Raw genomic sequence first — 23,636 nt, 5'->3', positions numbered from 1 at the left:
ATAGAGTTCTGTTGAGCTACAAGGCCGCCGACTGATCCCAGAGGACTGTCTTGGAGCTTTCCATGGATTGAGGCCTGGGAAACAATTATCCAAACTAAGTTATCATGTAATATTCAACATTTAAGTAGGTTATTTTGTTTTGGTGAACGTTTTCTTGTTAAATTTATGCAACTCACGTGAAAACACATTAAACGTAGCGCTGCTTTATCTCCAAATAAATGACAGTTTACGTTCGGTTTTGATATAACCTTAAAGTTAACGACTCTTCTCTAAACTCTAGTGAGGAGTTCCCGTCTCGCATTGTTTGCAGATATTAGCTATATGGATGGAGTAAACGTAATGTAATCTAGACAGCGGTTACGTTTAGTGAAGAACTGGTCAGAAACTGTTTAAACAGGTTAAACTTGTAGCCAGCTGTAACCACTGTCGTCAGGAAAAGTCTAGTTTAACAGCAAAGAAATGCCTCACGGTTTTAAACGGCGTAAACGGAGTGTCTCCTTGTTGAGTATCAATACTCAGAACCGCGGTTAATGTGGTTTCATTTGAGTGACGTCAGCCCCAGAAGCAGACGTCCCAAGTTTGTTACTACAGTTCGGTGGTCTTAAATACACACGTTGTAGGTAAACCTGTAATGGCAAGAAAATAACTTAAGTTTAAAACATTCAAAATATCTAGATGGCATTTTAAAATCCGAGCTTCTAGAGTTATTATTCTTCAGTTTACATTGAATCACGTTAAAAGTGAAACAAGGCATATTTGTTACTAGTGTTATGCTTTTGTTACTATTAGCAAAAAGTTTGTATTGAAGTTTCAACCCTTTTCAATGATTTAGATGAATGTATCAAAAATACAGGTGGGTGACATTGACTTCAAAATGTTATCTTGATATTTTGTGGTACTATAGTGAAACAATGAAAGTATGAAAAACAGTTTATTACTTATTAGCAGTCTTTTTTTCCTTTAGCTAACAGTGGATGTGGCTGCCTACCACAGCAACCTTAGACCCAAAAAAAAAACCACAAAATATGATCTTGAAAAACATTCCCATTTGAAACAGGCTTCTTCAGGACACCAGTTGAAGCTACATAATGAAATGTGATTTTTTTTTAATCATTAATCTGCACACAGCAGCTGTGTGATGTAAGACTCGATGATTTTTCATACGTAGGCACTTTTAGTCATAAGCTAATAGAGACACACTCATCTGATCACTGATAACCAGTTTTGAAAACTGTGACCTATCTGTACCAGTTACAGCTGATTTCAGTTTTCTCTTTTTAAAAACTAAATATAAATGGCACAGAAATACTTTGTTTCCTCTCCTGTATAGAATAGAAAGTTGATGGATATTGACTGTTGTATGTTAAAATGTTAAATTATTCATTCGTTTATTGTAACTCCACAGGAGACTTTCTGTCATTGTCAGTCGTTATCATTAATAATTCACATTTCGATCCGAGGCGACCTCACAAAGTGTGTGAGTGAAATAAGTCACACAGCATTGCGGTTAAACAGGATTTCAGTAATATTTTAAAACAAAGATGATTACAGATCTTTCATCTCAAATGGTTTTTCCTCTTGTATTGTATTCAGTCTCTCTGTGGTTTTCCAATGGAAGTGGTGGACGTTTACTGTAATAGTAAGATTTCTAAAAGACTTCCAACATGTTCTAATCTAGTGTGTTCCATGATCAGTAGAACTCTACTCTTCAAATGGATAAAACAGAGCAACTTTCATGTAGTACTTTGAGCTTCCCCTAATTTTCTAAAGAATTACTCCTTTTTGTTGTAGCCAGAATAAAAAAAACCAACATGCCTCTATAGCAGAGGTGGGCAAGCACCCAAAAGTTGTACTCAAGTAGAAGTAGTACTACTTCAATATGTTTTTTTTTACTAGAGTAAAACTAAAAAGTAGCCATCCAAGAAATTACTCAAGAGTAAAAAAAACAACTATTTAGTAAAAAGTCAACTCAATTACTGAATAACTGATCAAATGATCAATCTTTTAATATTTAAAAATGGTATCATCAGATGGAGCAAAATAGAAAGTTAAGTGGAAGTTTTGGTATTTTAAGGACAAAAATGTCAACAATAAAGTAACAAATAGCAGTCAAAGGAAAGTTTTTTTTCTAAAGCATTTTCTTCCAGTGAAAAAACCTTCCAATCAGGAAGTTGTCTATGTGGTGAATTTTTGGTCAAAATATGATTGTTCCTCATTGACTGGGTTGAGAATCCAGAAATTTTACTCAATTAAGAGAAGCAATATGTCATGATAAGATTACTGAAGTAAATGTACAGCATAGTAAAAATACTCCTAAAAGTACTCCCCCCCCCAAAAAAAAGTACTTGTAAATGTAATTCAGTAAAAGTAACTAGTGAATACTACCCAACTCGACTCTCTATAGAAAACACAGTTTTCATTCCAAAAACGTCTCGCACCTTCTCTGCTTCCTCTAACATCTCATTGCCGCTGAAAATGGCAAACTGGGTCTTTTTCACTTGGTAACTTCCACTCTGAGGAGTGGTTCTTTCCCTGATCGGAAAATAATCAAACCTTTTCAATGACCAATAATCATTATTTTTTGGGTTAGTCATCAAAGTTCTAAAGTGCTGCTTTGGGATTAATTATGTTTTCTAAGTCCGATTTGATAGCCGGAGTAAAGCCAATTGTTTTGGATCCTAATCATTTGGGTAAAAGATTCTTATCATGGTTATTTTTTCATGAGAAATGATATACTATGCTATAAATGCCCACTCCTACTACAGACCTGTCTACTTGTTGTTGGTGGCTGCACGTTTTTTCAGATGAACTTTAACCTTTGGCCTCAGCTGGTTTGTGCTTTGTAAACTCTCAAAGGGAACCTGGATTATTTCTCCATTCAGTGGATTGTTTTCTACTGGCTTCCAATAGATGAAGAGTCAAGATACAGAAACTGAAGTGATCCCTGTAAGTTAAGTGGTGTATTTAAGTGTGCTGTACTGGTGCAGAGTTATCAAATACATTTAGAATTCAGTACATTTAGGTATGTGCTTTTTTTTTTAAAAAAGAAACATTTTAAGTCAATTCAACTTTGTTTTTCTGTATTGTATCGGCTGATACTAATCTTTAGATATCTGTATCGGTATCAAAAGTGGACTGGTATATCCCTACAGGCAACAACAAAAAAACTTCTTTAAAAATAGTCAAAAACGTAATAGCTGAGCTCTTAAAAAGTATTCAATAAAAACTGAAATCACATTTTTACCTCTGTTGTTAGCAGTTAACTTGACAAATTGCACATAAATATTCTACTGTATGTAATCAGAAACTATTTTTTTCAGGTCATCTCCCCGCCCCCATTTATCAAAAGATGAAGCGACTGCTAGGATGATATTTTTCTTGTTTAAAAAGTGAAAATTAATGCTCAAAGATTTTCTTGACAGTATTTTCTCTACAAAAGAACATTTATTTCACCTGTGAAGATATCGGTCTGAGGAGTAAGATTGCTACGCACCTGAAAACATGAGCTCTGAGGTTTAAGCATCAACAACCAGCTTCAGCCAGCTAAACACGTTTATTTTTTTTATTTATTTTTTTGCCATATTCACACATTTCAAATCCAGCCTTTTAACCCAATGTGGCAGCTGCATCGTTTCTGATGGTAGCCTTCCTGTTTTTAACATTTCACATAAACTGAAGCCTTTCACTGAGACAAGAGGTGCTGATGCTATGTTGTCATGTGAACAAGTAGTCATAAAATGGCTGCTGTGTTCACTGATTTCCCAGCACAGGTGCGCTATATTTTCTGGTAGGGTTGCTGTTGCTTTTATTCACACAGTTATAAGACATGATGGTGGTAACAAATCACCTGGTAACTCGGTTGTATGCTGCTTGGGAAGAAGTCAGTTCATCACGCACCGATCCATGTTTTTCACTTCCGATACTTATATCTGAAGCTTAGTATCGGCCGATAGCAATCCGATACAGAAAGACTGGCTTTTTTTTAACCTGAAAATGTGTAGGTTTTTAAAAGTGAACCTACACATTTGTACTGAGCTACAAATTAATTTGATAATTGTACCAGTACAACTCACTTAAATACACCAACAGCTTGACAATCTTGGTCAAACATGTAAAACAACTTTCATTTGTTCAATCAGTCAAATTAGGAGTAGAGCAGCCAATTTAAAATAAATAATAAAGAAACTGACACTGACAAAAACAACATGTTGGCTAGCTTGGTCAAACATGTGAAAAATAAACAACAAACTTTCTTTCAAATGGTTCAGAAAGCACGATTATAAATTCTAAATATAACATAAAATAAATAAAGCATGAAGATACCCAGAGTACAAAGCATAGAATTAGACTGAATCCCTTACGGATCGGGAACACTTATCACCCATACTCGATCTAGATTTTTTTTTTTCTATATCGGGACAGAAAAGGATGTTAATTAGGGTTACCCTACACTTTTCTCTGGCATCTCGGTAAAATAGCGTTATATGTTCTGTATATCAGCAACCGGCAACCTGTAGTCAGAACACAAACTCATGTCTTGACAAATGGATATGCCGTTAAGCTGATTGTATGTGCTCTATTGCCTTCCTATGCTCAATAGTAGCTGAAGTGAACCTACACAAGTCCCTCCAGACCCCTGTGAGGGCGACGCAGGTCGTGACTCTCGGCAGGTTGGTCCCTCACAGCCGTTCATTGTCACTCTGTGACTTTGTTGCTCCATGTTCACACATGGCCTGCCGTAGCACATGAGGCATGACCTTTAACAGAAACTCAAAGAGTGTAATATTACATACAGTGCAATCTGTCCCAAGATATGCTTGGGAGTCACGCTTGTAGAATCTATGTTTATTACCACGTGTTTCTATTTTTGACCAAAGTAACACACAAGGCCTTGGCCATTGCTGTGCAGCAGGCTGTGTTGAACGATGGACTTGGTGTAATACTCAGATGTTGTGGCTTCTAACGGGAAAGCCTGGTTCTGTAAGCCTGGGCTTGGAGAGTGGCCTGAACTTTTCCATTGTCTTATTGACTGACCAGAGCTCACGTTGTCAACCTGCATGAATTGGAGGTTCAGACCCAGTGTGTGATTTTACTGTCAAATCCAGGTCATGTCTAAGGCACCAGATGAACCCATGAAGGCTGTTTTTACTAGGTATGACATTTGCCAGCAATTTATTTATACAATTCATATGCTTACTAGCCAGCCACTTAATACTTTACACTGGTCTGCTGCAATATGTAACTTTTATAAAAACAAAAGAAATGAGCTTTGTTTTTTGTTTTCTTTACATATTTGTTAAAGCTTGTTACCATGTTGTGACAGTATGTTATGAGACAGATAATCTGTAAAAAAGATTGATCTCCTCCACCTCCTCTATAAGCTAGTGCTGCCATCTGAAGAAATGACCTGTTCATAGTCAAAAACAACCAATCAGAGCCAGGAAGAGGTTCTTAGCGCTGTCAATCACCTCATGTACTCTCAGCTAAATCTTCTAATGGCAGGGAAACAACTTGGCGTTACATAAAAACTGGTGACCATGCTAACTAGCCTAGCATTTCACAACATGCAATGCTAGATCCAGCGAAGAAGAGAGAATTTGGGATGCGGGCAGGATAGTAGAGAGGGGGATGAGTAGCGTCACACAGAGGATGTTTGACAGACCTGCCTCCTTTTCTGATCGGTTGTTTCTAGTTAGCACTGGGAGAAGGCAGAGGAGCTAATTTTTTTTCTCAGATTATCTGTCTCATAACACACTATCAGAACATAGTGACAGTTTCACTTAAAAAAATATTTTAATAAATTACATACTTCCACTTTAAGTAGAGCTGGGGAATAAATCGATTTCATTAATCTAAACAAATTTTTGTTTTTTAAGATTACATTTTTGGAAATGTGGATGTTTTTCAACAATGCTCTCCTTGGTTTCCATAGTTCTGAGTGATGTCGGCACGCCCTCTTGTTTACAAGTGTTTCACAGCTGCCATACTTTCAGGTCAACTCTGACAAAGTATTCAGACCAGGCTAAGATTTTCTTTTGTGATTAATAATACAGGAATAAAGTCATAATACTACCAGAACAAATTTGTAAATTAGCAGAGAAGTAACTTTATGAGAATACAGACATGAAAAATAATGAAAAACTAAAATGAGGAATGTTGAGCATCTTGTGTTGTTATACTTTGTATGTGTTTTACAAAGTATAAACTCATACCACACAATGTCAGCATTAAACACATTTGTTTTAACACATCAGCATCAAATTATTATCAGTAGCAGAACATTGAAACTATTGTTGAAAACCGCTGACTATTTTGATATGACCAGCTCATGGACAGATTACAATAAAACTTTTGTTCTTGGAATTAGTCCAAAATTCTAATTTTCTCCATCTTATCACTCAGCAGAGATGACTGATGTAAAAACAACTTTTTGAAAATATTTTCTCTTTTTTTTTGTTTGTTTGTTTTTTTTTTACAAAAGAAAGCGAGAAAAAAAATTAAAATTGGATATCGCATGGAAAAAATCTGATCTTTTATTTGTAAATTGTATCCCTCAAATTAAGCCATTTTTACTATTACTATATAACCCGGGTAGTAATGCATGATCATGGATTGTCTCATAGTAAATAGTGGAGCCACAGTTGTTGAGTCCATCAGTCTTGCGCTGTTTTGTTATGAGAGGAAGAATTTGCTTACAGTTCCTGCTTCACTTCTCTTTGAACCCATGACGTCTCATGTTTCTGGTATGACATTTTTGTTTCCTGCACATGAGTCGGTGTGTTCAGTTTTTAAGAAATGGCGACACCTGCACATGACGACCGGCATCTCTGGCATGTGTGACAAAGACAGTGGAACTAGAGACCAGAATAGTCACGTCAACGAGTGATGCGTATGTTAATTTCAAATTAAAATGTAGGCCTTGTGTTTGCCTGAGTTGATGAATGTCAGGCTTATCTGATTGGCCTTTCTTGGATTTCCTTGCATTGTTGCACAGTAAAATAGGATAGTTTGGGTGTCCACTGTTGTCCTTATACCACAGTGGACAAACACAGCAAGGAGTGCAAACAAATTTCGTACTGGAGTGAGCAAACGAGAGACCTCTTCCTCCTTGTCCAATCACTCACGACTAGGCCTGTCACGATAACAAATTTTGCTGGACGATTAATTGTCTAAAAAATTATTGTGATAAACGATAATATTGTTTCAAGACCTTTTGACACTGATTTAATGGAAATGACTAATAATGCATGCAATTTCTTGCCATGGATAGATACACTTTATTTTCAAAAGAACGCATAACACTGGAACTGATAAACTAAATCAGTTCCAGTGTTAATGGATTCTCAGTCTCCATTAACAAAAAATGTACTTGAATAAAAAGTAAACAACATAAAGCCAAAGTGGAAATAAATATTGCATTCAATCAAAAGAGTGCAGATTATGAAGTCTGTATACTATACTGCCCTTCAGTAATCACTAGATTTAAATAGAGAAGATGGGCACATCCGACTATCTAATACAATAGTCAATACTACACGATTTTTTGCCCCTATTTTCCCCTTATGACAATCTTAGATTGTTGGCCGATCTAAGATTGTCGCTGGTGATTTCGTAACCGATCATCCTGCAGTGTGATTTAGATTGTCGTGGTCGCTCCGATCTAAATCAGGTTTTCCCCGACTGGGAGCTTTAACGCTGAATGTGACAGGTAGCCAATCAGAAAGCGCGGATTCACCTCCGTGCTTTCTTAGGGGCAATTACAGAGGGGAATCCCAACAACTGACACTGCGCAACCCAAAGTCCAGCGAACATTGGAGATGATATGTGGAAACAACATTAATGTTTATTCAACATTTTTTGCAAAGAATATAGAAATGACAAGGAGAGGAGTTGGAGCCAAATTGCTACCGCAGTTGATAAACCCGATAAGTTTTCATCTGTTCTTTGTTAACGTGACATAAATAAGAACTTTACGCTGACTCTAGCCACATGCATTGCAGGTAGATTCTAGTAAAGTATTGATTAATGCCTGATTTTAAAATTAGTTAACTGGACTTCTAGCCATTATTTTGTGCCCATGTGGCTGGTCACCACATGGCACGACGAACCCGATTGAACCGTTATACCTAGGATTTCTGTCGGCTAATGTGTGGTCTGGTTTTGAAAATTGGCCGACAATCGGCCAACAACTCGTGTAGTGTGCGCTGGACATTACACAAAGGAAATGAGGAAGGGATTTGTCAGTGGAGAGCACCGGAGATTAGCCTTTTTTCATTCAGTGTCATCAACAGAAAGAAAAAAGGGAGGATAAATAGCAATTAATTGATTAATTGCTATTTCCACAAATTGGGGAAATAAAAAGTCTCCATCTGCATCAGAACAAATCTGTGTCACTCAGCGGCCGTAAAAGGCCTCCGGGCTGCACTTTGGACAACGCTGCTCTACATGTTGACAGAAAAAGTCTTGCTTTATTCACCAGTACATTTAAAGGTGTTCACTTATCCATCCATGTTATTGCAGCTTTTTATCTTTTTCACTCCCCACCCCTCTAATAGAGTTGTCAGTTATTTTTCTTGTACTTTAAAGAACTGAAGTCACCATAAAGGTAAAAAAAAAAAGTTTGGATTTATCAGGATTTGGTGAGTGACTTTTGAACTACAGAAACTTAGAAAGTCAGTTATTTGACTCTAAAACAACAATAATCAGCCTGTTGCAATAAACAATTAATCACATGATAAATTAAAATGAGCTAGATAATTTCCATTCTGATGATTTATATTGTTTGAAGAGCATTTTTGTTTCCAGAGACTTCATAATCCATTTTATGTATGGTTTTGGTTGTGTGTGGTTTTTATTTCCTTTTTTTATTGTTGGTGATTGTGTTTTATTTTGGATATTTGAAATATCTTCCAGTTCCAGTGTGGAAATGTTCTGTGCAAAACTAAAGTTCATTGTTCTTTGATAGGACAAACTTATTATGCCATTATCAATATATTGCTTGAAAATGGTCTCAAAATTAATATTATAATTAATATTATAATATATATTATAATTAATACTAATTAATATTATTAATATTAATATTATATTGCTTATTGCAATATTGCTTATTGCAATAAGCAATATTATTGCTTATTGCAATAATTTCTGGGACAATTTATCTTCAGTGTCTAAATTATCCTACCCTTTTTATCTTTTGCTATACCTTATATTCTCCATAACATTTAATTGTTTAATAGTTGATTGATTCTGATGACTACAGTTTGGATAACATGAAAAAAGAAAAACAGATAAAGGAAGTAGAAGTTTAACTAACATGTCACTCACAGCTTGGGACTGAACCACTGATGGCTGGGCTCCTTTAATATCCATAAGACTGTTATAGCTGTAATATGCAGCAACAGTTGAGGGCCAGGGATTCTGTGTCCCTTCTGGCCTTTTGTAGCGTGTTATTAAAATGACACACAACTGTAGAATCAGTAATAGAAGATTTTAGCTGTTTTTATTTTCTAGCTTTGATTTAATTTGTTCCTTATATGTATTTATGAAAGTTCTCATTGAAGTACTCAACAATTGTATTGAGCCAGGTATTTAAAAGAATTAAGTGTGCTTAACTACCAAGCTGTGTTTATTATGATTGTCATTCAGCCGTTTATTGTTTGATAATATCACAGGAGCAGAGGCCTCCAGTAAAGTAGGTTCAACACCCAGGATCTTTCCCTAATTAAACCCTAACTCTGCACATTTGTCAGTAATTTTAGATCATTATGAAATCAGTACTGGGACACAAGTTATCTGGCTCTGGATGTGCGTTTTGATGGAATTAAAGGACCAATCACACTGGAGGAACAGGAAAAGAGTTAGCACACACACAAAAAAAAACAGATAAATTAGGTCTGGGCAATAAATCAGTAACAATATACATAGTGGCAGACATGTAATCTGTATAGATAGATAATACGTCTGTAAATTCAATGTATAGAATATTCACTGAACTTCGATCCAGAACTTCACAGCATTCTGGGAGATGTAGGCAGAGGAAAGACTTTAGCCGCTCAACCTCACATTGCCAGCTCAGCTAGGTTGGTGACATCAGCTAACTCACTCACTCTTTGGTTACCTGCCACAGCTGACAGCACCTGCTGATGAGAGGAGCGGCCATATTGAAACAATATGTATCAACATGGCGGTAGTCGCAGTTGGTCCCACTTTCTGACATTTTGTGTTCATTCTGACTAGGATGTTGGAATTTTCCATTTTTAGCTACAGCTGAAACTCAGCTTTATTAGTTCCTGTTAATTAGTTGTTGTTGTTTTTAACTGTAATGCCTCCTTTTGAAAAGACATTATTTATAATGAACACTGAGCACATTATGCTCCCCAAACTGCCATATATTGTGACTGTGTGATTTTGTTGATGCTGGGATTGCTCGGAGCTGTGTATATATTTAAAATGACACATAAAACCAACACAAATTGATAAAAACACTAATGGCTTTTTAATGGATTCATGATTTAATGATGTGGCTGCAGAGAGTTATTGTGCCTGCTCAGTTGATTTAGTTTTTTGTGGTGGTGAGTTCTCCACTCACCTTGTCAGTGTCTTTGATCCCCTAATAGCAGCTTCGCCTGAGAGAACTGTCCTGGCTTGACTTACTGAGTTGATAACTAGCTCATCGTACAACTTTAATGGCAAGTTTAGTTTAGCCAAAGCTGTTACAGAAAATCTGGACAGGTGGGAGTTGCTTCTTGGTATTAGGCACCTGGAAATGGTCGTGTATTGTGGTTGCGTCTGGTGATGTTAGCATAAATGAAGTCCAACACAACCTTGGTTTCACAGTAGCTGCGCTTCCATTGCAAACATAGGCAAAACTTTGTCAATATTCTACTAATGTCGAAAAAACACAATTTCGCTATTGTGCTGTTTCCATTAAATAAGAGACACAATTAAAATCACATGTGAATAAGTTTGTTCACGCAGTAAGTCATTTAAAAACATGCGGTGCCATCATCCTCCTACTACTTCCTGTTGTCTTCTTTGTTATTTCTGCCAGTAGTAACATCCGGCTGTGGATCTTGTTAGATCCAGATAAAGAATTTCCATGGCAGTTTTGCAAAATACCCAAATTTCTATACAGCCACAAAACCACCTCATTTTAGTGGCAAGACATTTTATCAAATTTTATGGAATTCTTGTTTCCTTTAGGCATATTTTTTTTCGTAATTACGATTTTTGCAATTTTATGGTCAATAGAAACGCAGCTTGAAATGTCTACATGTCATTACTCATAGAGTAACTCTATGTCAGAATGACATTACATAGAGTAATGTCATTACTCTATGTCATTACTCTAGAAATTCTAGAAATTACTCTAGAAATAGAAATTTGGGTATTTTGCAAAACTGCCATGGGAATACGTTTTTCCATGGCAGTACTATGTACTCATTACATAGAGTACATAGTACTCTTATTATATTATTTGAGTACATAGAGTACATAGTACTCTATGTAATGACATAGAGTACTATGTCATTATCATCAGTTCTGTAGAAATGATGTCATTTCCACAGACAACACACTTGAGCTCTATGCTATGTTTTGTGGTAATACCTCTCTGTGGTTTTGCTCTGAGATCCCAGGGTGCCTCCTCCATCACATGTGTTCTCTGGTTGGGGGAGGGGTGCCGAAGACGGCCAGTGATATTCTTCAACTGGTGTTAATTTTAAACCTGGTTCTCGCCGTGGAGTGAGATTAGGTCCCATTCTGGGCTGCTGTGACCTCACTGAGCGAGAAGCTAAGAAGGATTTGGCTGTCTCTGCTCAGACGGTTTATCTTCCCTGTTTATGTCAATGGTCTGTGTGAGAGAGTTGGAGCAAAGCAGACACCGGCAGAGTCAATGACCGGGACTCTGGCCGCCGCCTCGGCCCAGCGCAGCGAAGCCCGGTCTTTTGTGGCGTTGAATCAGTCTGTGTAATAGAACTGAAAGCGATGACGGTGTAGCTGGTCGGCAGAAGATGCGTGGACTTGTTTGTTCAACTGATCTGGAGATGGATTTGGCTGAAGCTGATGAAGTTGTGGTAAGTGACAGCTAGTAATACCAAGGAACTTGTTTTTCACTGAGAGATTTGCCTGAAGCAGGTTGAATAAATGTTAGTCAAGTTTATTTGGATCGCACATTTCAGCGACAAGGCATTTCAAAGTGCTTTACATCATAAAAATATAATGATTAGGCCTGTCACGATAACAAATTTTGCTAGACAAAATATTGCTCAAGAAATTATTGTGATAAATGATAATATTGTTGTTTTGAGGCCATTTTCAAATAATATAATAATGGCATAAATAATGGAAGAACCCATTCTCAAAGATTATTAGACTTTAAATTCTAATGAATATTTAACACTGGAACTGGAAGACATGTTAAATATTCAAAAATAAACAAAACAACAAATAAAGTGAATTATGAAGCTTCTGTAAGCAAAATTGTTCTTCAAGAAAAGGGGCTAGTTGAGAGTGAAGACTTGTCATCCAGTTTTTGGTAGAAAGAGGGAGAAAAGAGAAAACAAATCAAGCAATTGGAAATTATTGACCTTGTTTTAATTTATTATGCGATTAATTGATTTATTGGTAATTGTGACAGGTCTACAAAATACAAGCCGTCATCAAAATTATCAAGCAAATTATCTCAAATATCAATGCTCCAGTTCTTATGAATCAAAAGCAGTTCTGAACTTTAGCCTTTTTAGCCTTGATTTGAAGAAGCTCAGTGTTTCAGCATCTTTGCAGTTTTCTGGAAGTTTGTTCCAGATTAGTAGAGGATAAAAACTGCTTTTCCACATTTGGTCAAATCATTTCTATGATGAATGTTTTAAAGGCTTTTGTATAATATTGGCTTAATTCAGTTAGTTGGACCTTGTAGTGTTGAAAATAATGTTATGAATCCTTTTTATCAACCACTTAAAACACTAACTACTGCGATGTTTAAAGAAACATGTTGCTTATTGTAATTCAAAATTGCTGTGCATTCGTGGTGACCTCTAAAGCTGCGGCGTTCAGGAAGTGACTGCTAATCCTCCTTAAGTTAAGGTGATGGTTTTACAGATGCAGGTCACTGGTGACTGACAGCAGCAGTGAAAAGCGGGTGTATGGAAGCAGCTCAGGTTCAAAACTCCACTATGTTGGAGTGAGGCCAGAGCACTCAGACTGAACGACTGAGCCTCAGGTTAGGTCAGAAGACCTATTCACTGCCACAGGCATCAGGGTTTTCTGCAGCCACTTACCCTCCAGCCCAGTGGGAACTGACAGATCTTCACAATGCAAAACTAGGGCAGCTGAGTTGTGCAAATATGATTTGCTGAAAAAATGTTGGCAGTCTAGAATAACTCAGTACTATGCAAACGAGGAGCTGTTTTTTTTTCTTTTCTATTTTTTTTTACACTTTCCCTTTGATCCCTTTAACCAAAATGAGAAGACAAGTATTAACTTGTGAAGTTGCTATGACTACTAACCAGATTACATTAAAAAAGTCATTTTCTGTTTGCATAGTAACATCAGTGTACACTGCAACAGTCACAATTGTAAAATATATAGTACTTAAAAATGTTTTATTATTTGATATTTTTTTATAATTAACATAAAGATGTTTTCTTTTAATGAACAGCCATTTAAATGATTAAAAGCACAAATAAAATATTTTTTTAAATCCAGAAATGATTAAAAAAACAAATATTTTAGAAATGCAGGATGACTTTAAGTCTCCATGTACTGAAGACAATGTTATATTACTTTTTTTTTAAAGCCCTTAAATGTATCACTATAATCAATGTTTTCAACTCCAAACTTTATGTAAGTAGTGTTTTTTATGTAAGAAAAAAAAATTGAACTTTATGTAAGTGTTTTTTTATGTAAGAAAAAAATATTGTTGACCAAAGCATTAAAAAATCTAATGGAAAATATTATCAATAAATATCTTAAATGAAATGTAATGATATCACTTTTTTCCCCACCCAATTTTACATAACTGAAGATAAAAAGAACTGTTTAATGACTGTGTTTTCCAAACTAAAGATTTATTGGAAAACAAAAATAAACAATTTATATTAGACATATGAATTATTAACTTACTATCTGCACTGCTAACGGCTGTGATAGCTGAAATGCTGAAAGTATGCTGAAACAAGTTTGCATTATCTAGGAGCAGCTCTGATCATCTCTGTACAAGTTACTATATTTCTTCTTATAATATAATAACTTGCAAAATACCTCAATAAGACAGTCACTTTAATAAATGTTATGATAAAGACTTAAGACTGAGGCCTAAACAGTGTTTGCAAAATGTGTGGAGTTGCAATTGACTCTTAATACGACTATTATTACCAATAGCTTACATTACAGTTAAAACTATAGGAAGTCACCATAAAGCGCTACTCAAAAGAGACACTGATCCCAGAAGTGCAGCAGTCCTCCAACTTCCTACTGTTGGTCTCATAATCCTGTTCACCTAAACTCTCATAGCCGACATCATCATCATCACTCATTATTATCAGCCATAATCTGACTATAGAACGTATTCACCTCCTTGGATCAATCATAATCAACAAAACTTGGCTTTATTAACAGTTTTTAACATTTTATTTATTTATTTTATAAAATAAATAAATACAATGAATACATTTCATCACATATTTACAAGAATTAAGAAATTATGCTTTTCTCACATATGAAGTAACCAAATTAGCATCCTCAACACTTCCAATTCCTAGACCAATCAAAATACTCGAAGGAATTCGTCAGTCAGCCAAACAGTAAAATGTTGACACAACTAAAAATGTCTTTGATTTGCTAACATCTGTGGTAAGATAAGAATATCAGTTTTATTACTTTGTGTTTTTTTTTTATTCTCTTAATTTCTTCAAATACGATAAAATTTCAAAAGTAGCTTTTTGTAGGAGTCTTGTTATTATGCAAATGTAAAAAACAAATTTTGATAACCTAAGGAGATCTTAGGTTGGAGATCTTCTCACCTTGTAGGGTGAGAAGTCCCTGTCTTCTGCCTACTTCCTCTCTGTCGTCCCTCCACGTTACATACCAGATTTCCTCGTCTCAACTCTGTTCTGATTCTCACCTTTTCTTCCCCAGGGGGATGCCAGGGCCCAGCTGGTGGCAGAGCGACTGGGTCTTGGACAAAACCTGGACCTGTCTGATACCATGGTCCAGCAGAAGCTGGACGAGATCAAGGAGCAGATCCGGCGTGAGATCCGCAAAGAGTTAAAGATCAAAGAAGGTGCAGAGAACCTGCGCAAGGTAACCCCAAAAATATTATATGCAAAAAAGTAATTTTACTTGATTGCAAAGTGGTACCAAACTTTAATAATTTCCAGTTTGTAGCTCTTTCTATTACTCTGACAAATTTACCACCCAAAAGAAGTAATAGTGCTCCTTTACTTTCTCATTCTTCCCACGTATCCTCAGGTCACCACAGACAAGAAGAGCCTGGCTTATGTGGACAATATGCTTAAAAAATCTAACAAGAAGGTGGAGGAGCTCCACCAGGAGCTGCAAGAACTAAATGCTCATATAGTGGTCAAAGATCCAGAAGAACTAGCAGGTAATTAGAACTGGCCAGCTGTGGTGGTGCAGGGGTTAAGCACAACCCACATATGGAGGCCTTAGTCCTCAACGCAACTGTCGCAGGCTCGATTCCCGGCCTTGGCAACCTTTGCTGCATGTCTTCCCCCTTCTCTCATTACCCACTTTCCTGTCAATTAACTATCAAATAAAGGTCTCTAGAGCCAAATTTCTTTTCAAATTATACTTAAAAAAAAAAAAAAGAACTGGCCGACTGTATCGACTTCATGAGCTAATTCTTCATTATCCAAGTTGTACCAGTGAAATATTTGCGACCAGTTCTCGTCCCTGGTTTTTCCAAAGCTTTGACTAACTTATTTCTTTTTAAGAACTATAGTATAAGAAGATGCACCATCATAACTCAGTGAAATACTCCAGTATTCCCTGTACCGAACTTTAAAATTGGACTTTAAGTTGCTAACCTTAGCATTTGCCAACAACTCTAAGGTGGAAGTGAGAGCACTGCGCAACACAAATAATCACCTGGTCCAAACATGGTGAGCTAAGTAATAAAACATAATTTAACAAAGTTTCGAGGCAGATAATTTGCTTGACAAATGTTTATAATCGAGGTACTCCAATCATTCGATAAATCATTGCAACCATAGTTTTTATAGCAACCCTAGACATTTAGGCATTCGCTGAACAGAAAAAGATCAGTCTATCAGTAGCAGCCTATTACCAATCAATATCTCTTACCGCTATTCAAATTGTTTAGCTAAGCTTTACTGGTGAAAGAGTTATCTGTCCCTTCGTCTATATTCCCTCTGTCATGTCAGCCCATTCAGCTGTACGTTTGCTGCATAGTTGTTTTAACTGAAACTACAAATATTGACAGTACAAACAATTTTGGGAGTGTTCTGTCAGAAGCCCTGTATAAACTTACACATGCTAATAGAATGCACATCCAGTGTTTGGAGGTGACTCATTCCCCAGAGGCTGACATTGTTGCATTCCCACATTCCAGCGATAGCTACAATGAGCTACCGATTGTTCCTCCCCGAGCCTGTTGAAAGTCTGCTCCTGTTCGTTTGTCAGCAACAATGGAATTTAGAGAGAGTTGAAGCACAACAGCTGGGAGCATTCAGGATCGCCTTTGGTACTGCCGTTGTCTTGTGGAGTAGTTGTTGGCAGCTGTTGTTCTGATGGGTTGAAGGAAGCAAACGGATGGCCTGTTGCCGTCATATTCCCCTGGGTTCGGAAGTAGATTAGAGGAGACGTGTTAGTTTAGATTTATGTCCTGAGCGCGACCTGAAATTCGGGCCAGAATTATTTGCTTAATGGTTTGGTCGGGCTCAGACGTTAAAAATCACTGCAGTGCATACAACACAGAGAAAGCCAAACGAAAACGCACAGTATTGTTGTTTTTATCTACTTATTATAGTGTAAATGGAGGATAGATGGTTTAATCTGTTGAGGAAATAAAGAAAGTAAGTAGGATGCAGAAGTTCATCAGATTGTAAGAAGTGCAGCGCGCTGCAGGGGCATACGGCTCCACCTTGCTCCTTGCAGGCGAGATAGGATCCTATTAATCATCCCGGACAATTTGCACTTAACTCATCATGCAGTTACAAGCATCAAGATGGAGCTGGAAGATGTTAGGCAAAAGCTAAAAACAGGAAAAGTTACACTGCTTACTTAAAGGGCACTGTTAAATATTTTCTAGGCTCATGTTATCATGTTATAGCACAATCAAATAACTATGCTACTTTCAGTTGTATAGTTATAAATGCTATATATATAAATATATATATAATGCCAAATGTGAATTAAAAGAAATCTGTCTTTGTAATTTGATGCCTTGAAATTGGGCATCTATCTTTTTAAAAACTCTACTCTTTCTGAAACTCCACCTTCAGGAGGTCATCACAACATGGCTCCTCTAGTAACCCTTTAACAACGTTTTTACCAGCATTGCACTGAGAAGCAGGTCCTAGTTCAGTAGATATCCAGTTTGACCGGGTGTTTGCTAATTGCTGTTGGCTAGTCTGAAGGAGCTCAGAGGGGAAGAGGGACTCTGGGAGACGGAAGCTTGGAAACTGCACCTGGAAAGCGGAGCTAGGTCCAACCAGACTTTTTACACAAGTGATTGGTTGCCACGGGAGATTTAATGATTTCTCAAACATGCATGAAAGAATCAAAACAACACTCCAGGTATGCTTTTGATGAGGGAATAACATTATAAAAGGATGTAAAGCTAAAAAACCCCGTGGTTTTATATGATACTGCCACTTTACATGGTGGACTAAAACAAAAGCAGTAGAAGCTTAATTGAAATATGTCAGGTTTACTTTGGGCTCAGGCCTCTAATCAAAGTTAATGAGTTGAGTCTGATTGGCCTTGGACATAATGCCTATTAGGCCCAATCTAAATAATGTGTGTGTGTGTGTTTGAGGAGAGGAACCTTGTTGACGTCTGAATGGCTGTCTTAAGTAGGAACAAATTTAGCTTGACTCTGCAACCTCCTATCTGATGAACTGGGGCATTCTCGATAAGTGACGCGGCACCAGTGGAATGTTTCTGACCATCACAGAGTGACGGAGGGAGGGCGTCTGAATGTTGCTGAGCTCCTCAGACCTGAAACCTCATCTGGAATCATGCTGGGTTCTGGAACACGTGAGGAACATCGCTCGCTTCAAGAATGAATAAAAATGACTTTCTCTGCCAGCCAGAGTGTTCATTTCTGAAGGGTCTCTGGCTATTCTTCACCTCTCAGCTGAGGCCAGAAATAGACTGGCTGGGAAGCAGTGGCTTTGATACAGAACCACCAATCAGGTTTCCCCAGTCACATCTGCTCTCTTTTTTTAAGGGGAATTCCAACACTCAGAGCTGATCCACTCTCTAACCTTCAATCATATCTCATCTCCATGAAGACAAACCCAGCATGGTTTCAGGTCCGAGTTGCCCAGTGTCAATGATGTCATTGCTTAATGAACCGTATTAGTCATGTTTGCCTTCCTATCAGACGCAGGCCGGGTTAATATGTGGGAGGGTTCCCCTTTGTCAGTGGTCCAGCGGTGACATCAGCCCTGCAACTATTCAGGAGCTCACTGTGTCGTTCCACAGCCCACTCTCTGGGTGGGGGTCGCTGAATTCCTGGTGGGAAACGACCTGAACCATACCACACCCCCCACAGAGAGAAGCAAGCCCCCATCGTAAACTTAATGGCAGACTCAGCTCTTCTACACGTGTTGTGGTGTGCCATCACTGCTGACATAACATGAGCTCACTGCTAACTCTGCTGTTACAGACACACTGATCGATGATTTGTGGCCAGTTTCTGATTTCTGTAGTGTAATCTACAGAAAAGCATAAATCATTCCTAATGCTGCTAAAAATATTCCTTACATTAATGTGAAACAGCAACGTCATATTGTTGCATGAAGTTGAAACTTGAGAGTTGTGACTGTAAGGTAAACTCTTGATTTTTTTAAAAGGACAGCATTATATAAAATCAACTGTGTTGAGCTTTACATCATATTCTGATGTTATTCCCTCATCAAAGACATACCAGGAGTGTTGCCTTGATTATTTGATAAATCTTTGAGGAAATCCTTTAATCTCGCATGGCAGTCATTCAGCTGTGCAAAGAGCCTGGTTGGACCTAACGCCGCCTTCAAGACGCACAATCACCCTCATTTCTCCCACCCAGCTCCTTCAGACTAGCCAGCAGCAATTAGCAAATACCTAGCAGGATTGTGCATCTGCTGAGTTCATTATATGAGCTACGTCTCAGTGAAATACTGGTAAAATCCTTGTTCAACTTCCTGAAGGCACAATTTCAGTAAGAGCAGGAGTTCTTGGAGACAGAGGCCCAATTTCAAGACGTTAAATTATGAAGTAAAATTTCTTTTAAGTTATTTTTGATATATGAATAATTTTTATTGCAACTGGAACATAGTTACTTGATTGTGCTATAACATGGCACTATGTGCCTAGAAAATGCATAATACTGTTCCTTTAAGCATCTTCAGCAAAAAGTAACTGATTAATAATGCATTGTCTTGACAACATGGATTTTAGACTCATTCAAACATTATTGTTACTGTTTATAAGTGTTTATTGGAATTTATTACTCAATCTCTATTCATGTTTAATTATTGTACATAGGCACATACATTTATTTTTTAAAAAGTAGTCAAAACATTCTAGCAAAATGTGATTTAGGCCATTTTGATCTATTTTTTACTAGTTTCTTTTAGTAGCAATAAACCCATAACATATGTTGTGATACACATTATTATTATTATTATTATTATTATTATTATTAAATCATACTTCTGACAGAGCATTCAATATATAGAATATTCACTGAACTCTGATTGCCTGGCATTCTGGGGGATACAGGCAGAGGAAGGATTTTAGCCGCTCTACCTCTAAAGGTCAGCTTAGTTAGCTTGGTGGAATCAACTAACTCACTCTGTGATTACCTAGCAACAACTTGTAGAATAACTGGTGCAGCAGCAGTTTCATGTTTTGCCACCGTGTCTCATAACTACTTAAAAATAGGAAAAGCAATGGTGAAAACTGGACAAACAATGAAAGGTCACACCACCACTTAGCCAGTATTTCAGATATTTAAAACAAATAAGAACCTTCCAATAATAATCAATATCAACTGATATGAAGCACTTATATCGTGATATGTTTTTCAGCCCTACTTTCTTTAACGCATACTCTATATTTACTGATTCCACGCCAAACGGTGTTGGTCTGAGCATAATCCAGTCATGCTTACATATATTGTGTTCACTGATGAGAAAAAGATCTGATTCCTGAGTTCATTTCTACTTTATATGCACCAAACATTTAGAATATTTATTTAGCTTTGGGCCCCTCTAACATCCCCAACTTACTTTTTAGTCTGTGTCCTCTTCTCCCGTTAAACAGAAAGCCCCAATGCCAATCCTCCCCAGCCTATTAAAGGTCATTACATGACTCATGTAGTATTTTGGTTGAATGAATCACGTGCTTCCATTCTGCTCTCATCCCACAGGTGTTCAACAGAAAACATTACACAGTGTTTACTGAAACTTCCGAAGCATGAGTCATACATTTTCTTGTTTCTGTCAGCATCTTGGAGCTGTTTTTTTTGTTTGTTTTTTTTGTTTATCTTTTCTGTTTTCATATTCTGCATGCTCTCACCAAGCAGTGCAGATGCCTGCAGGCATTTTAACAAACTGCATTAAAGGGCCAGTATGATGTAAAATCGTTTTGTTTTTTTTTAGCTTTGCATCATGCAAATAACTATTTTTCCCCTCATCAAAAACATAGTTGGAGTGTTGCCTTCATTCTTTCATGCATGGTTGAGCAATCTTTTAATCTCCAAGACAACCATTGAGCTGTGCAAATGCCTGGCTGGACCTAGCTCCGCCTTCAAGGATCAAGCTCCTCCTTACAGCTGCAGTTTCTAAGCTTCCCAGCTTCCGAATCACAGAGCAGCTCTTTCCTCACTCAGCTCCTTCAGACTAGCCAGCAGCAATTAGCAAACACCTGGTGGAACTGCTCGTCTGCTGAGCTCATCATATGTGCTTCTTCTCAGTTCATTGCTGGTGAAAACGTTCGAATTCCTGAAGGCAGAGTTTTAGAAAGAGCAGGAGTTTTTAAAGAGACAGAGGTCCAATTTTAAGGCATTAATTTACCAAGTAAAATTTCTTTTAAGTCATATTTGACATATGTAGCATTTTTATTAGAGGTGTGCCGATCGATCGGCCACCGATCATAATCAGTCGATTTCCGTGAAAAAGTGTATGATCGGTGATCGTCGATCACCGTTTCTTGTTACTAATCACCAAAACCGATCACCTGTATCTCACGTTGCAGCCTTTGTGTGCAGCTGATCTCCTCTTTCCTTTACACTGCGCATCCGCGCAGCAAAAAATCCTGTTGTGTGGAACAATAACGCTCTGAGAGTGAATGGGGACGTTTGCGTGTTGCGTACCTCGGGGGTGAAGCACGTCAAAATGCATCAGCACAACGAATCTAATATGGCATTTAAAAAAACAAGCACTTGACGGAGTTTGGCTACATCGAGGCTCAATGCAGGAAAAAAAGGACATCCGGAGCCAGATAGCAGGTAAAGCAGCGCACAACTACCAACACTTGGTATCAGAATCGGCAGCAAAAAACCTGATCGGCACGTTCCTAATTTTTATAGCAACTGAAAATAACATAGTTACTTGATTGTGCTCTAAAATGACACTGTGTACCTGGAAAATACATAATACTGGCCCTTTAAACTGCAAACAAAAGTAGATCATGAAGCATCAGTCATTTTGAACAACTTCATGGTTGCTATACTGTCAAAATCCCAGTAAGTCTCTGTACCACTGACCGTATGTCCATCCATCCATCCATTTTCTTGCACCCTTTTTCCCTCAGTGGGGTCGGGAGGGGTGCTGGTGCCCATCTCCAGCCAACGTTTCGGGCGAGAGGCGGGGTACACCCTGGACAGGTCGCCAGTCTGTCGCAGGGCAACACAGAGACACACAGGACACACAACCATGCACACAAACACTCACACCTAGGGGCAATTTGGAGAGGCCAATTAACCTGACAGTCATGCTTTTGGACTGTGGGAGGAAACCGGAGTACCCGGAGAAAACCCACGCACGCACAAGGAGAACATGCAAACTCCATGCAGAAAGACCCCAGGCCGGGAATCAAACCCAGAACCTTCTTGCTGCAAGGCAACAGCTCTACCAACTGCGCCACTGTGCAGCCACACTGACCGTATGTTTCACCCTTTTTTTGTCTCTTTCTAGAGTGCCCTTTAACCCCCGATACTCCAAGCAGTGAAGCGAGAACATGCACAAGCAACAGCCGCCTGGCAGCTTTAAAACGGCAGAATGACATCGAACTGAAGGTGAAACAGGGAGCCGAGAACATGATTCAGATGTACTCCAACGGCTCCTCCAAGGTGAGCACAGCACCAGAGGAGCAGGACTCACTCGACTTTCAGGTTTTTGCTGAGTCATGACAGGATGTCAGAGTGAGTGAGATTGAAACGCCATCATTGTTCTCATTCTGGCCAGGTGGAATAAGGTTACACTTTATGAAGTAATATCTGCCGCTGAGAGATTTCAGCTTCATCTGAAGGGTTCTTCCCCCAGCTGCTGTTTTAGCTGCCATTTTTAAAAAGGCTTGGAAAACATGGGCACATGAAACGCAAAGTTTGCCGAAGCTTGTCACTGGTGTCCTAACCTTTATCCCACTGGGTAAAATCAGCAATTTAGAGGTACTACAGGCATAAAACAAAAATTTTAAATATATTGAACACGCACAAAAAGAATTTTATGTAAGAAAGTAGTCAAAAAAAATATAAATCATAGATCCGAAACAAAAAAATATTCTCATGTTTGCCCTTAGAAAAAAAGATATAGTCTGTCAATTTTGGGGGGCTGATTGTTTACAGTTATCTTGGTCCAGTTTGTCTTTCTTGTTCAATTCTCATGAACATTAACAGGACATGTCACACTCTGCTTCGGAATGAGCCTCTGGTTGTCACAGAAAAGCAAAAACAGACAGATGAGGCACCTGGCAAAGGCGGGGCCATCAGTGACAGAAACATAAGCTGGTAAATTTAACTCATGTTGCCCCCTGAACTTTTAAATGATAGATCTGTCTCTCCAGTGTGTTTCAGCCACTTAAGGAAGAGCTCAGAGTTTGAACTGAAAGCAGAAACTCTTAAACGTTACTTGAAACCCAATCTGTGACATGGCAGCTTGTTCAGGGGGAACGTGAGAAGGCAATGACACATACTGTGCTACACACACAGTTTCCAAAGCTGGATTGTCTCTTTCCCTGCACAGAGGGAGGACAGACTATAATTTAGGAGGAAGGTGTGTAGCATGAGGCTTCAGGTAATAACAGCGGGAACACTCAGAGCGTCTTGTGTTCATCAGCTCTACTGTCTGATGTTTAACTGGAAAACATCACCCCTGTATTACGGATCATTTCTTATTTTACTCGGTTTCTCTAAATCCTTAAAGTGTTAATTTGCCTTTGAT

At 38.0% G+C, this 23,636-nt stretch overlaps 1 protein-coding gene across 2 annotated transcripts in view; it reads left to right on the top strand.

Moving 5' to 3' along the window:
- The window catches only part of pkn2a (protein kinase N2a), a 40,665-nt gene that overhangs the window by 385 nt on the left and 16,644 nt on the right, over nucleotides 1-23,636 (top strand). Inside the window, exons 1-4 of one of the 2 annotated variants that reach the window (XM_008433351.3) lie at nucleotides 11,737-12,077; nucleotides 15,139-15,303; nucleotides 15,472-15,607; nucleotides 22,392-22,546. In XM_008433351.3, coding sequence (XP_008431573.1) covers nucleotides 12,015-12,077; nucleotides 15,139-15,303; nucleotides 15,472-15,607; nucleotides 22,392-22,546 — 519 coding nt within the window. In that variant the 5' untranslated portion in view covers nucleotides 11,737-12,014. Of the gene's footprint in view, nucleotides 1-11,736; nucleotides 12,078-15,138; nucleotides 15,304-15,471; nucleotides 15,608-22,391; nucleotides 22,547-23,636 lie in introns of those variants that run through there. The other variant, XM_008433352.3, reaches the window with a different exon arrangement.

The sequence above is a fragment of the Poecilia reticulata genome, chromosome 17 (genome assembly GCF_904066995.2).
Source record: "Poecilia reticulata chromosome 17, P_reticulata-male-v2, whole genome shotgun sequence".
Lineage (NCBI taxonomy): Eukaryota > Metazoa > Chordata > Actinopteri > Cyprinodontiformes > Poeciliidae > Poecilia > Poecilia reticulata.
This window is presented reverse-complemented; position numbering and strand designations above follow the sequence as displayed.